This window comes from Mesocricetus auratus, unplaced genomic scaffold (assembly GCF_017639785.1).
Source record: "Mesocricetus auratus isolate SY011 unplaced genomic scaffold, BCM_Maur_2.0 Super-Scaffold_100011, whole genome shotgun sequence".
NCBI classification, from domain to species: Eukaryota; Metazoa; Chordata; class Mammalia; order Rodentia; family Cricetidae; genus Mesocricetus; species Mesocricetus auratus.
The window spans coordinates 6,783,864-6,799,421 of NW_024429195.1; the positions used below are offsets into that span (position 1 = coordinate 6,783,864).

At 47.1% G+C, this 15,558-nt stretch overlaps 1 protein-coding gene across 7 annotated transcripts in view; it reads right to left on the reverse strand.

The window, feature by feature from the left end:
• Med12l (mediator complex subunit 12L) overlaps positions 1–15,558 on the reverse strand; it is a 307,049-nt gene that overhangs the window by 278,520 nt on the left and 12,971 nt on the right. For all 7 annotated transcript variants that reach the window (XM_040754386.1, XM_040754384.1, XM_040754385.1 and 4 more), the window contains exon 3: positions 4,281–4,385. In XM_040754386.1, coding sequence (XP_040610320.1) covers positions 4,281–4,385 — 105 coding nt within the window. The remainder of the gene's footprint in view (positions 1–4,280; positions 4,386–15,558) is intronic.

Genomic DNA, 15,558 nt, shown 5'->3' on the forward strand with positions numbered 1-15,558 from the left:
CATGGTGTCTCTCCACAGGAGTAGAACAGTAACTAACAGAAACTAGAGAAAGCACAAAAACAGATGAGATTTGGGTTCTCAAACAAAATCACTAAAGTTTTTTCTGTTGAAAGGAAATGTTTCTAGAACTTTCCGTAGATAAATTAACTAGACGCGGAACCAGTTGGTTGCACACAAGCTGTCACTAGGGGCAAACTGTTCGATTTTAAACTTCTTAACGGACACTTTGTCTTTCTACCAAGGGCACTAAACAACTGAGAGTGTATGCTGCTATGCATTAAAGAGACCTCTAAGTTGCAATTACATCTGGTTTGTTCATCACAATGAACAAGGGTATAAAAATGAAAAGAAAATCACTCTAAGGAGTCAATGTACCCTCTTAATAATGGAAAAGAAAACTGAATATAAATGTTTTATAATTCTCCTTGGTGAATCTTGTAAATAAATTCATACTGTAAGCAAAGTCAAAATCCCTAAATAAGCAAGACGGGAGAAATGCACATTAAGGCTCAAAAAAAAATGTCTAAAAAAGACTGGTCTCACGCTGGTCTGGTGTATGGCCTCTGTCCCTCACCCAGTGCTAGGATTACAGGTTTGCTACCAACCAACTAGAGTGCTTAGTTTTCTTCTAACAGCAATATAGCTACAATATTCAAAAACCAGAAGATGCATTTTTTTAAGAGCCTCATTCTCAAAACCTAATCCCTGCCTCCCAGTGACCAATTTGATTAGTTCCTTAAGCAACCTTCCACTGTTACCAGCACTGACACAGGCAAACACCCAATTGCTGCTTTCCTTTCTGGCATATCTGGCTCACAATACAGTTAGCATAAGCATACCTACATGTGGAATCCACTTATTTGTATAGCTACACAATGGCGTTTTACATGGATGCACTGTCCTTTCCTTAAGTAAGAGAGTGTTAGCAGGCACCTGAGGTACCGGCTGTAAACATTAGTGTCATGCGTTGTGCTAACGTGAGCACCTTTCCCATTCATTACGCACAGGCACAGGACGGCTGCAATAAACTGGGTGGCACGATCCTGCAGTGTTAATTATACTGCCATATCACCCTTCAAAAGGTCTCATACCAATTTATACTCTTTCAAACAAAACGCTAAGGAGGTCAACGCGACATGTTTTTATCTTGTACTTGGGTAATAGCTCCTTTGATAAGAGCATGGGAAGGGTCGAGTGTTAAGCACTAAGATTCATACATTTCATATTAATGAAGTCAAATTCACATAAGAAGCATTAGGTGAATTTGAACAGACCTCACAGGGAAAAGTGGTCCGAGTTGTAGCAAGTATTATTTTTGTCAACCTGGCTACTTAAACTAACATAACATTTGACACAAAGAACCAAGAATTGAGCAGTTCATAACATAAAAATCCCTACTCTGTGATAGGAACTAAACTCTGAATACCCCAAATCCACGAGACCCTAACCCATTATGTTACAGCATTCACAACAGTCTCTTCTTTCACCTTTTCGATTTTATGAGTATTTGCATGTATAAGAGAAAAAGGGAGAGTGTGCATGTCATTAGCAGGAGGGGTGGCAGGCACATCCATGCCACAGCCTGTGGAGGTCAGAACACACGTTCCAGAAGGCAGATCTCTCCTCCTTAGTTGAGGCCAGGCCCGGGCTTTTATGAAGACAAGAGCTTCTAAGGATGCGCGAACAAAAGTGTGCAGAGATCAGGTGGGAGTCGCCTCCTCCCAGATACTTACAGACTGAAGCTCTCCTTGTAGACAGACCCATGCCCAGACGAGCCAGCCCTGCCTCCTAGGGCTGTCTGTCCATAACACACGCTGAATTTCCAGGTTGCTGGAAGTGCCCTCCACCAAAGCCAGCACGGCTCCCCCGAGCCCTCCATCAAAGCCGGCACCGCTTTCTGCACGGGTGCCTGGCACGGCTCACCCGAGCCCGGCTTTTCTGCACGGGTGCCCGTCATTTCAATGTACCTGGTTCCTTCTTTCCCCAGCTGCCCCGTTCGGGTATCCGGGAACAAGCCACTCGGGACATGGCAGTCATCCCTTAAGAAAGGCGAGCATGTTCTGGGCACAGGCGGGAAGGTGATGGTTCAAGAGCAGTAGGAATGCATGTGCTACACACTGTCTACACACTAAATCAGGCTGGGTGGCAAGCATGAAGCAGCTGAATTACACACGTAAAACTACGTGCTGATCACAAATGCATAATTGCGGTTGTAACACGGTGTGTATAGAGATCGCAAAAGACAAGCTCAAAAATGCTGTGTCTCGTCAGTGGGACTACACACACAACCACAGATATACTTTTGTCTTCCTTTACATTTTTTGGATAGTATTTCCACTGGCAATTTAGCAAGCAATTATTTGTGTGTTTTTGTGTTCTCCCTTGCATATATGATGCTTTTAACTTAATGAGAGTGAAAGTATTTTAATATAAGAGAATAATAATATAAAAAGAATTTAAAAATCAATCACTAAAAGAAAATACTATAAGCAAAAATACTCCTGTCTATATGTCCAATTGATACATGGAAAGAGATATTTAGTTCAACAAACTTTGAACATAATGTTCTGACTACAATTTTTTTGGACTTTTAATTAAAATAGAATTAATCACTTTCCCCCTTCTTTTCCCTCCTCCGGTCCCGCCCAAGCCTCTTCCCTCCAACTCTGACTATATAGTTTTAATGAACGTTGGTGTAGGCACAAAAGGTGTTACAGAAAAACTGTAAATCTTACACAGGAACTTGGTTGTTGTGATGCCAATGAGCAAAAAAGCAAAGCAAACCGTAGCACAAAGCCAAGTTTGCTGGCATGCAGGAATCAGTTCTCACTTCTGGGAAAGCAAGACACAAAGGCCAAACAGCAAGAGTAACGGAAGTACCACGTGGTGTGCGGTAGGCAGACCAAACAGGCAAGTTAGACAGAAGGGTCCATCCCCTCCGTCCACCGTAAGGGAATACTGCGTGATGTAAGGTTGGAAACGGTAACAACCGGTAGGCAGACCAATCAGGCAGAGGGTGCGTCTCTCCGTCCGCTGAAAGGGCGTAGGACTAACAGTACCCCAGAACTGCTGAGCGTGCCCAGCACGCAGCTCCAGACACACAGAACAGCGTGGCCCTGGAAGGTGTCGTGGGACACCGAGAATGGTGGGGTGCTTAACCAGGGCTTAAAAGGCCGCCACTGAGCAAATACTGGAAAACGTGGGCAGCCAAAGGAAAAATGAAGGCAACAAATCACAACACAGAAAAATAAAACCGGGAACCCATGAGGGGTACCAAAGCAATCCAGGTGACACTGAAACCATCGGAAGTGCACGGGCGAGCTCCTCACAAAAGAACCGGCGCTAACGCGCACCTGAGGAATGAAAGTAGGGAAAAGCGTGTCGGCCCCCAGCACAACAAACCTTCCGGCCAGAGCCACTGGTGAGCGAGGCTTGCCTGTAACCCAGCACACGGACACAGGGACAAGAACGCTGATGCAAATCCAAAGACAGTCTCGGTGCACACAGCAAGTTCAGGCCAGGCAGGGCTGCCTGGTGAGAAGCCAGCAAAAGAAAGAAAAAGAATGGTGGGATGTGTAACGGGAAAGAAAATACCATCAAATCATCGTGTGAAACATACAGAAATCTGGTTATTCACATAGTTTCAAAATAGCTTTATGAGGGGCTTTGGGTACAGCTGGCTCGGTGGCGGGACATATGTACAGGATCTGCAAGTCCTGAGTTCAATTTTAAAAAAGTCACACCAACTAGAGAGCACCAAGAAGTAGAAATTGCTGTTTTTTTTAATGTAGGAAGACAGTGGGCCTCATAATGGCTGAAGGATGGGGCCTAGTATGTAATCAGCAACTGGGCGGCTTGGCGCTGAGCTCCTCGCATAAAGCAATGAGCATCGTCTTAGGGAAACAAAATAAACCTAGACTATAGCAGCCGTCTAAAACTGGCCGGGCTTTTCTGCCATGGCAGCCATGAAAGCCATAAGAAATAAGTAGAAGGTGGAAAGGGGAGACGGCAGGAGACTCAGAATGAGACAGACAGAATGAAATGCCATGCAGCTAACACCGTGCGTGCTTCACGGTTTGGAAACGGGGAAATTTAGAACATGGACTATGGCTCAAATAGCAGGTGGATGGATAGATAGATAAGATAGACAGACAGACATACACACATACACACACACACACATATACATGCATAAATATTGACTTGGTATATATCAGCATATGTGTATCAGGGGTCACAAGCTGCCCTTTTCAGGAGTTGTGAGCAGCAATCGGCATTACCTTTGAGGGGTTGATTACAATGTTTCTGGCAGAGCCGTGCTCGTCTCCCGTGAAGGCTGGCTGATTGTTGAAACCCTGCTTCACGTTCACGGCAGTGAGCTCATCCTGTGCAAGAGAACAGAAATGCTTCAGATCAATCCAGACACCGCAGCCTGAGGAACAGCTCAGTTCACCGCTGTCTGTGGGAGAAGGAAGTCGAGGGGACAGTAACCAAGAGAGCAGAAACCTGTTCAAAAGCCAATGCGGCCGTCCGTGAGCAGGGAAAGGGCAGTGACGGCGGTAAATGCTAGCACTGATTCCGCCTGTAGGGCACAGAGGCTGGTTGTTGGGACTGCTGACTCAGCTTACAGGAGGAGCGGTAGTCAGTCTTGACTGCCAGCCTGGCAGGGTTTAAAGTCATGGTGAAAACACACCTCTGGGTGTGGATAGGAAAAGTCAGGCTGAGCAGCAGGACTCACCCTGACAATGGTGGTGCCATACCAGGAGACAGGGACCCCGGACTTGAGAGAGAGGGCAGAGCAAGGCGAGGCCAGCACTCCCATCGGCTTCCTGACCGTGGGCTCCGTATACCCAGCCACCTCGCCCGCCGGCAGCAGTGACTTCCCTGCCAGGGTGGACAGTTATCACCTCAACCTTAAGCCCAGATCACCCTCCCCTACATCATCACCTCTTGGGGGGGGGGAGATTTGTCACTCACAGCAGGGAGAAGAGTAACTACTACAAATGCCCTACTGTCTTAATTGCCTGCGGGTTCCATTAACTCCGCTTTGCTTTCTTTCTTTCTTTCTTTTTTTTTTTTTTTAAGTTATTCCAGACAGGGTTTCTCTGTACTGTTTTGGAGGTTGTCCTGGAACTCGCTCTGTAGGCCTGGCTGGATTCGAACTCACAGAGATCCGCCTGCCTCTGCCTCCCAAGTGCTGGGATTAAAGGCGTGTGCCACCAAGGCCCAGCAAGTTCCATTAGCTCTTAACTTATGAGCTGGAAAAAGAACAAAGCGGCAGCTCCTTCCCTCACACACAGAAACAAGAGGCCGTAGAACTTCTTAAGTTTTTTTTTTTTTTTGGTGGGGAGGGCTGGTTTTGTCCTTCTTGAATGTGGCTCCTGGGGACTGCACTGTCTAGTCACAAGGCTTGACAGCAAGCTCCTTTTCCAGTTGGGTCATCTCACTACCCAAGACCATAAACCGCTCCCACCGGAACTGTCCTGAGGAACTCACAGTTGGACTCTCCTTCCTGGGCGCTTCCCCTATGTTTTTTAATATTTACTTATTTGTATGCGCGTGTGTACGCTGCCCGCATGAATGTCTGTGAACCACACACAGACAGTGTCTGCAGAGGCCGGAGGAAGGCGGCATTGGAACTGGACTTACAGACCATGTGATTAACTCGGGTCCTCTGGGAGAGCAACCAGGGCTCTTACCTGCTAAGCAAGCTCTCTAGCTCCTGGCCCTGTTTTAGATTCAACAAAGCTCTCCCATCCAACTTATCAAAGACCCCATAGTGAGTCAAAGACGTGAATGTTTACAGTATAAGCTTTGTGGTAGCGAGCATGGCCCACCCACACATACAGCTCGGGATGAGGGGTGGGCAGGGGGGGGCACTAGTTTTATATATTCTAGTTCACTTAATCCTTACCGACTTAGGTACTATAGGGTCAAATCCATTTCGCAGGTAAGAAAAGCGACATACACCATACTAGTCCACTGTCTGGGCAAGCCGACACTGAAATACTATCCTTAGAATGATCCTAGACTACAAAGAGACATACCCATAACACAAAGAACAAATGTCACAGGACAATGTGGTCTAAAAATACAGTGCTACTCCTACGATCCTTAAAATGACCTCCTGAATGGATGTGAAGAAACTTTTCCAAGTTTAAACACATCAAAAAAAGTATTATTATCATTCCAGGCTATTTTATTATATAACACAATATATAATAATTGTACATAATATTAAAATAATAATTTTAAGATAACATAATATATAATAATTATCACTCTTAATTATTAGTGTTTGATTATTGTTTTTCAAGACAGGGTTTCTCTGTATAGCCCTGGCTGTACTGGAACTTGATTTGTAGACGAGGTTGGCCTTGAACTCAGAGATCTACCTTCCTCTGCCTCCTGAATTCTGGATTAAATGTATGTGCCTGACTAATACCCTGGAATTTTAGAAACTGAAAAAAAAAATGCATGACCTCCTTGCCCTACCCAGTTTATCACTGAGTTCTAGAATAAATCAGAGCTTGAAAATACAGAATGGAAAACAGAAGTTGTAAGAAATGAGGCAAGAAACAGTCTCAGTGACTGGGTTGATGGTACCCCACAACACAAAAGACAAAATGACAGACACCAGACATAAATGTAAAACAGAAAGGAAAAAACTGTTCCATGGGCTGCTGTGGTTACCTTGGCTGAGAACTTCAGCCTTCTAGAACTGCATTATGCAACTGCACTGTGTGTGCATTTGTGGGTATCTCGGCAGGCACTTTCAAAGGACCCCAACACAGGAAGCAAAGCTCTGTGGTAAGCAGGTCTCCTTCCAGCTGAGGTGGCCACTCAAATGACGGCTCACCCAGAAGACAGATTCCTTAACCATTCCAAAAGACACCTCAAACCGGTCATCCATTTTCAAAACACTTATTCAAAATTGTAAGATAAGACTACCCAATGTATGTTTTAAGACAGGAAGATTTTGATCACCCTTAAGAAGCAGTTAATAAAAATGTGTCTACAACACCAGGGTTACAAATGTAGTCATAAGAGAGTATCCTAAGAAAACGGCGTGTGAATTTGCCTGTGATTTGCCCCTAGGGTGTTGGGGGAAACACTGAGTGTCAGCAATTATTTTTAACTCACAAAGGTTGTGATTTTCTCAAAAGAAAATTCTAGGCTTCTGAGAGCAGCTGGTTCTGCAGTCATCTCTACTTTCTCCTCTCAACTGACACCTCACCTTGCCCCCAACTCCTTTGAGTGTTAACCACTTCAAATGGAATGGGGTTCTACAAAAACAAAACAGGTTAAAAAAAAAAAAAAACGTAAGCCAAATGTGCATGATGGTCTAGTTTCTGAAGTACCTGAAATGAACAAACACCAATGGCAAAAATCCAAATGAGTTAAGAACAGAAGACCCTCAAGTGTTTACTACTGTTGACAACATTTCTCAAACCCCAATGCAGCACCAATAGACTCCCCTTGAGGGAAAAACCATCCTCTCCAACCTGATGATGTCTGCAGATCTAACTTTGAAGGAAACTGGCTAGGATCATGGCAGCATTAAGAGATTTACACAAAAGGTGATGGGTGTTACATGCATTCACACAGGAAGCTTCCATGACTGCTCTTCAAGCTTTGCCAAGATTAGGTGTAATTAGAAAAGAAAAGACTCCAAAGTCGGAACAGAATGATTCTGATCTGTTAGGGACACAAATAGCTTCCTCCCTATGAACTTTGAGCCTCTTCAAAGACCATCAACTGTTACGATGGCTTTCCTTGCAAAGACAGGGAGACAGACCACAGCCATTACCTTAAAGCCAAGGTAGTATTACACCAACCATGTTGCTCACAAAGGGAACTTCTATTCTGAAAGTAGCTATAACACAGATAAAGGAGGAATCCTACACTCCTTCCATGACTTCCACTAAAACACAAGCCTTGCACAGGAGTGCCGGCCAGAGCTACAAGATGATACCTTGTAACAAAAAAAGACAGCACATGCCTTCAGCAAATTTAGAAAGAAAAAAAGAAAACACCTAGGGAAGCCCAGGGTTCACATTTTTCTCTACATTTTCAGAGTCTGTATAGATAGAAAGATCAGACATTTGGGAGGTACGAGCAAGCTCCTAATGTAACCGTAATTCACACACACACAGTCACACACACACAGTCACACACACAAGCTGAGGTTGCCATTTTTCTGTGTCATTTTCAAAGCAATTGTTTAATTCCAACAAAATATTTCACCAGGAGAGGTGCTTAGGTGGAGACCTAACTGCCTGAGAAGAGAACCAATTCCCAAGAGCTATCCTTTGGCCTCCACATGTGTGGCACAGGGCACGCGCACAGGCGCACACACATACACACTTTTTTTTTTCCTAAGTAAAAAAAGATCTCTTTGGAGAAGTGAACACATTTTGTTGGCAGTCTAGAGACTGCTAGAGCTCCTTCTCAATGGAGAAACAAAACAAACAAAAAAAGGCCACTTAGTGCAGATTCCAAAGACCATGTCAAAGGCAGATTAATAAATGTTACATTAACACATGCACACGCGCACGCGCACACACACACACACACACACACACACACACACACCTGTGCCCTTGTCCACCCTCACCATCTAATACAACAGGCTCATGCAGAGGCTCCCAATGGTCTTGACCACCGTGTTGTCTAACAAACTTGGGACCACTCAAGGAACTGGACAGAAGTCTCTGCTAGAGATGAAGGCCATCAATTAACAGAAAACCATCCCCTTCGCTGCTGCCCAGGAAGACTGGTTACAACCCATCTCACCCAGACACAGGTTTTAGAAAGTTTTATAACGACTTTTTGTGGCCTGTACCTCTCTCTCAAAAGAGAATTCTCTCAGACCCCTGAGGCTGTCTGCTGACCCTTGTTAGAACAATGTTAATATCTGTGACTGAATGGCATGAGGTTCATGCCCAAGATAGCAGGATAATCCCCACCATAGACAGAGTTTAGAGCCCTTGGGAAATGCACAAGATTAACAGGCATAAGGGTTCTGCAACCTTACAGGAAGAATCACTCCCCCACTTACTGTGTCATTAACGCAACGCTTCTCACAATGCATACTCTCACACTCCTTCTTTTGAAGCATTTCATACCCCTCTCGCTGCGGCCTGCCGATGCTCACTGCCGCCTGTCACTCACCTTGCTTCTGTCCTGCCCACCTCCTAGCTGCACTGAGATTCCCGAAATAGTGTTCTCATCCGTAATGACCTCATCCAAAAACTGCAGAGGACTTTCCCTGTTTCTGTCCTCTAAAGAGGCTAAAGAAAGATCTAGCATAACTCCATAAAGGTCATCGATAATGCCGGAGGCCTTTTCCCTGCCAGCCTCTGACCACAAATCAAAGCATGTCCCCATGACTGAAGATACAAAGCCTCAATGAAGATCAGTGGTCCAGTCTGGCTGATGTCTGTATGCTGGAATCTTACAGATCTGCCTTAGAAGGCAGCGCTCACACCTAGCACCGGGATCAAGCTACAGACCCCTCTACATCTCATCCCTTTTTTAAAAGGAAACAAGAAAAACTTACAGGGCTGAAGTCACATAAGATAAAATGCTGCAGAGTTTAGCGCTGGGCCTGATCCATTAATAAGTGACCTGGTTTTTAATATTTTAACTTGCATTTAATCTACTTGACAATTTTATGCATTTCAACCTATATGCCCACATCATATCGTTCCTCTGCCTTCACCCTTACAGTGCTATGAAGTCTTTTGACTTCCACAAGCCATAATCCAGGCTCCCCCTTCATTCAATCAACAAGTAATTATAAACACAGCACTGCAGTAAAAACTGGAGAACCCAAGCCAGGTGGACGTTGGTGGCGCACGCCTTTAATCCAAGCACTTGGAAGGCAGAGGCAGGTGGATCTCTGTGAGTTCAAGGCCAGCCTGGTCTACAGAGTTCCAGAAGGGCTGTTTCACAGAGAAACCCTGTCTCAAAAGAACAAAACAACAAACCAACAACAAAAAAACCCATAGAGAATCCACCACAGGCAAATGGCAAGTGTGAAAGATACCCCAGAGAGAAATGCTGTTTGCTCAAGAGAACACAGAAGGGGTTAGCCCAGTCTGAGAAGCCAGACAGGTGGGAAGGTGGCCTTTGGGATGAGCACCTTTCTCTAACAGGACCCTCGCAATGCCAAAGTTCTGACCTCTTTCATAAGGGGGCCACCCCTAAGAAAACAGAGGGGATGAAGAATCAGGAATGTACTATGTCATTCTTAAAGCAAGGACATACACGTACAAACGTATAACCAACGTCTCACCAAGTAAACTGAGAAGTGTCTAGTGATCTAAAGAGCGCAGGAAAGGAAAGAACAGAGCGAAGGCCGGCTGGAGCCGTGACGGCTAACGGCTGTCTGAACAGTGGTGGAGGGCTGAAGTATTGTCAACTGGAGCCAAAAGGGGAAAAGAAAAGCCCAACTCCATGCCACACTTTAAAATTAAGTGACACTTTAAGGACAGAGAAATTGGTAGTAAATGGACAGAAGCAGATTCACGGACTCTAAACATAAGAGGACCACCCAAGTTAACACCCGCTAAAACAAACTTCAGGACAAGGGGAACTGTCGTCAGTAAAAAAAGGTACATCGTGACAAAAAGTTTAATTCAGAAGAAGGGTAACAATCACTGATGTATGCACCATGGGGGAAGGCAGGGGAGAGCATGTTGGATGTCTACCAAGTTTAAAAGAAACTATAATTTAGGGGACAGGAGCAAAGACGCAGCCGAGAGCTGACCCTGAAGCAAGGAAACCGGACGGACAGAACACACAGGGTATGGAGGTCACAGAGGGAGGCTCTGTCTTTATCACAGATGCACCAGGGGTTCTGAGCAAGGGGAGAGCAGCCGGTTACACAGGTCTGCACTGAAGACAACTGCTCAGAAGGGGCTTCAAAGGCACGTGGGAATTACAGTCTGGAGACCAGAGGGTTCCAAGTTAGCCTCTACTTACAGGTCGCAACTCAAACTTAGGAACAGAGGACACTGAGAAGGGACATGGGCCCAGGACAGACCCCAGGGGAACCCAACCATGGTGCGACAGTCAGGTTGTGGACGAAATCTTCCAAGGACACATCACAGCGTGGCCACTCCAGGCAAACGGGGAGACCTGATATGCTGTGCCTGGGACACTAAGGGAAGAAAACGTCTTGTAGCAAGAGAAGGTATCAGGGTCAAGTGGTTCCTGGATGTGTGCCCATCCCTGGAGACGCGGTGTGAGGGTCTGAAAGTCACGCTGGAGGGATCGGAATAACAGATGGAAAGCACAGAGGCCGTACGTTCGCATGATGCTTCTTGGGACGGCTGGGGACAGGAGAGTGAGGCCAGGGGCCACAGGGGCATGTCTCATCAGCACCGGGAGGGAGAGCAGGAAGGAGATGGCCTGCCTCTGCATGCAGGACGACGCAACCACACCCGATGCCAAAAGAGCCCCGCGCACCCGGGAGATGGGGCGAGGTCTGTGCACACACTGTACCGTGCAGCACTGGGCCACGGGGGAAAAATGTCAAATCCCCGTCCCTTGTCCCTTGTAAGCATGCGGTGACCCTGTTTGAAGCAAGGAAACCAGACGGACAGAACACACAGGGTGCGACAGTTTGAACTAGTATCTTCCCAGATGCAAGCAAGCCAAACAGGGTCATGCTGAATGTGTGGCTTCAGGTCCCGCAGGCTGGTGTCCTGACAAAAGAAGGCACAAACACAGAAGAAAGAGAGACAGTAAAGCGAAAACAAGGCAGAGACTGGGAGTTACGGGGCTACGCACCAAGAAGGGTCTGGACGACCAGAAGACCAGAAGCTACGGAACACGTGGGAAGACCCCTGCCTGAGGCTCAGAGTGACCATGGCCTTGCTGAGGCCGTCATGGAAGATTTCTAACCTGTGAGAAAACAATTCCCAGTGTTTTAACACCAGGGCCACGTTTGTATCAAAGTCACACCAAAATGTTGGCTCAGCTCATCCACCATCATCTACCCTGCTACTAATATTCTCCTCCCCTCCCAAGCACACCTGAAACCTGTCAATCACTACCTGCGGGACCTGAAATAAAACCAAAGATTGAACCTGGGCACAGGACAGCAAGGTCTGCATTCACACCTATGCCCACCGAGAGCAAAAGACAATGCCTCTTAATCATAGTGATGGTGATAGCGCTCTCTCTCTCTCTCTCTCTCTCTCTCTCTCTCTCTCTCTCTCTCTCTCTGTCTCTCTCTCTCTCTGTCTCTCTCTCTCTGTCTCTGTCTCTGTCTCTCTCTCTTCCTCCACCCCTCCCTCTGGTTATTTAGGCAGACATGCTCACACATCCTCATGTAACTCCTAAGTAATGTACGCACAGTTAAGAACCCTTTTTGCAGAGTGACGACCTGGGGATGGGGTCTAGGTAGACGTGAAGAGTTAGTGCATACGGTGGTTTTGACTCTTAAGCAGCCACCAGGGATCTCTGAAAACAGTGCCTCGGGCAGCCACTGCTGGATGGAGCCGCACCTCTCGCTGTTGCACATGGCATTCTCCAAGACAGTAAGATCTCTTGGAAGCGGGCAGGGTTTCCAACTAACCTAGCCCAGAATCCTGGTGCTCTCCCCATCCCCTATGAAATGGAGGTAAGGCTGCCCACGTTACATTCCCATGGTGACACAGTCAGAGCCGGTAAGTGGCATACACTGACTGTTTTCTGACACAGAATCATCACCATCATGACCTTCCCATGGCCAGCACATACAGGATCAGCCACGCACGTGACTGGGTGCTTACGAACATTTAAAGGGTTAGATGGGAATGTCCACAGCAACCGAGAGGTAAACACACACACGCTCAGAGTGCCAATGTCTGAGTTTGAGGCCGGGCTGGACCGACAGCCTCCAAAACAATACAGAGAAAACCTGTCTCGTAAAAACAAAACAAAACAAAAAAACAGAGTGCCAATGTCCCTTAACCACCTCCCTCATTCCAACCAGAGTAGCCGAGTGGGGCGGGCAGGCACCTCCTCCATGGTTTCAAAGTGGAGAGCCTTGGATCCCAATTATATCTAAGTACAGTATACTGAGCATTCGTTTTGTGCATCTAAATAACTGTCTCCCATTCATTCACATTCAAAGCCCATCCAAATGCCTGTCACCCACGGATGTCACACTCCAGGATGTGGCCCTCAGAAAGATTCCAGGAAAACTGGAGGAGAAAATGCTGGAACTTTTAGATTTGCATATACAGAAAGACAGGGAAGAAAACCTAAACACCTGATAGTTCACCCTACCCAGGACTTGTCACAGACCCGCCACTGCTAAGGAGGGCCACACAGGCCCAGGTTTGCGCTGCGGCTTGCCAAGCTGCTAAGGTAAAGTCTCCCTTTCAATCTTCTCTTCACTTAGTATTTCCTGCGGCCAGGCGTGTCTGAAGCAGCGACAACAAACGCAAGTCTCAGAGCGCATCCAGGGGTGTTAATCTGCAGTCAGCTAACTTGCCTCAACGTGGCTCTTTTTGGCTCTCCTCCTCCCCACGCCTAACTACACCCCTACCCCAAGCTCGGTGCACCCCTGTGGGAAGCCATGCCCTAGGAGGGCAGAGAGCAGAGATTGTATTCACTCTCGTGTTCGGTCAGCCGCTCACAACAGAGCTACTAACTGTAATTCTGAGTTAAGGAAAACAAACTTCCCCTAGCCAGAGTCAAACAAACAAACACACAAAACACAAAACACCAGTCTGAAAAGAGGACCTCAGTTAAGCACCTCAGAGCTCCTCCGCCCTTCCCTCCGTTTTCAGGAAGCTGGCTCACTCCCACCTCCTCGGCCACAGCAGAGCAAAACTTTCTTTTAAAACACCCTCACCCCTAGCCCTAGTCACTCTGAGAAGCACTCTTCTCGGGGAGATGGACAGCAGGTTTCAATTTCCTTTCTACGCCCCAGAATCACCCAGCGCATGGGCGGCAGACCGCAAGCCACGAGTAATCGAACACGCAATCCCAAAAAGGTGACTTCACAACCTCTCAGCAAGTTTCAAATAGTGCTAGGCGTTCAAGGGGTATCTCCAGCTCACAAGAAACCTTCAAAACAGCCGAGGTGGTGGCAACTCACTGAAAACTGACCACATAAAAACAGCGGGCTCACAAAATAGTTTCCGTGCCGTCTACTTCTTCAGACAGCCCCGTGCGTAGCTCTAGTAAGAACGGACAGGATCTGAGCCTTGTCAGTTCTGTCTTTCCTTGAAGGGTTGAGGAGAAAGGGGATGGGCCCCACCTCAGAGCTAGAGTTGCCCGGGTCCTCCATACCCTGAGCAAAGTAACCATCTAACTAAAGGTCTCAGGGACACTTCAGACGCACAGGGTACTCTCCGCTCCCGCCAGGGTTTCCAACAGCTCTGTCAGTCACCTCACCGGATCTCTCCGTGGATGAAGGGATGGACGGCAAGAGGAGAGCAGCAGACTCAGGTGACAGGACACCGTGTGGAGAGGCGCTGCCAATGGGCCGTCGGACACGTTATTCTTGCGGAGGGAAACCCTGGCACAACCACACTGACTCTGGAGACGTCCAGGAAACCCGAGGCATCCCCATGAAGCCGTGTCTCCTGAGCTTTCTCAAGGGCGATCACAGGCACCCTCCCCCTGGAGCGCTCAATCTCTAACTCTCTTCCCTTGTTGGGGCTCATCTGCCTGCCCACAGCAGTTTTCGTCACCTCCTATTCCCTGTCCTAAAGCGCACACTCAAGCGTACAGACTCAACACATTCCCACTTAAAAAGAAACTGAGCAATTCCTCCCAACATGGTGCCCAATTCCCATCTCTTGGTTCAAAACACCTGTAATCTCAGCACTCAGGAGGACGAGAGCAGGGGGATCTCTAGTTCCAAGCCAGGTGTGTGTGTGTGTGTGTGTGTGTGTGTGTGTGTGTGTGTGTGTGTGGGTGTGGGTGTGTGGGTGTGTGTGTGTGCGTGCGTGCACATACACAATATACATATACATACATACATACACATACACACACACACACACACACACACACACACACACATATCCCAGCCAAGGCGGGTAGATGGGAGTTCTGTTGCAAATGGAGTCAAAGGGCCAACCTGGGCTACATGACATGGTCTAAGAAACCAGAAGGGAAAGATGTCTCAGTGTTTAAGAGTACCGGCTGCTTTTCGAGAGACCCATATTCAATCCCCAGCAGCCACATAGTGGCTAAAAACTGTCTGCACCTCCAGTTCTAGGGGATCCAGCACCGTCTCCTGCCTCCACGTGTGCATAGGATACAGACAAACATGCAGGCAAAACACCCACACACCAGTCAATCAATCAACCAATCAATCAATCAATCAATCAATCAATAAAGATGGCAAATCTACTTAAATAGAAAAGAGGAAAAGACCTTGGCTGTTTTCAGAATATCTGCCCAGGCCTTCCCCACTCAGCCTAGGAAACACCCACCACCTCTGAACTCAAGAACGGAGCATGCCATGCCCCCAACACCTTTTTTTATGACCCCAGTACCCTGGGCACAGATCAGGTATGCTCCATCCCAACCTCTCAAAGCAGG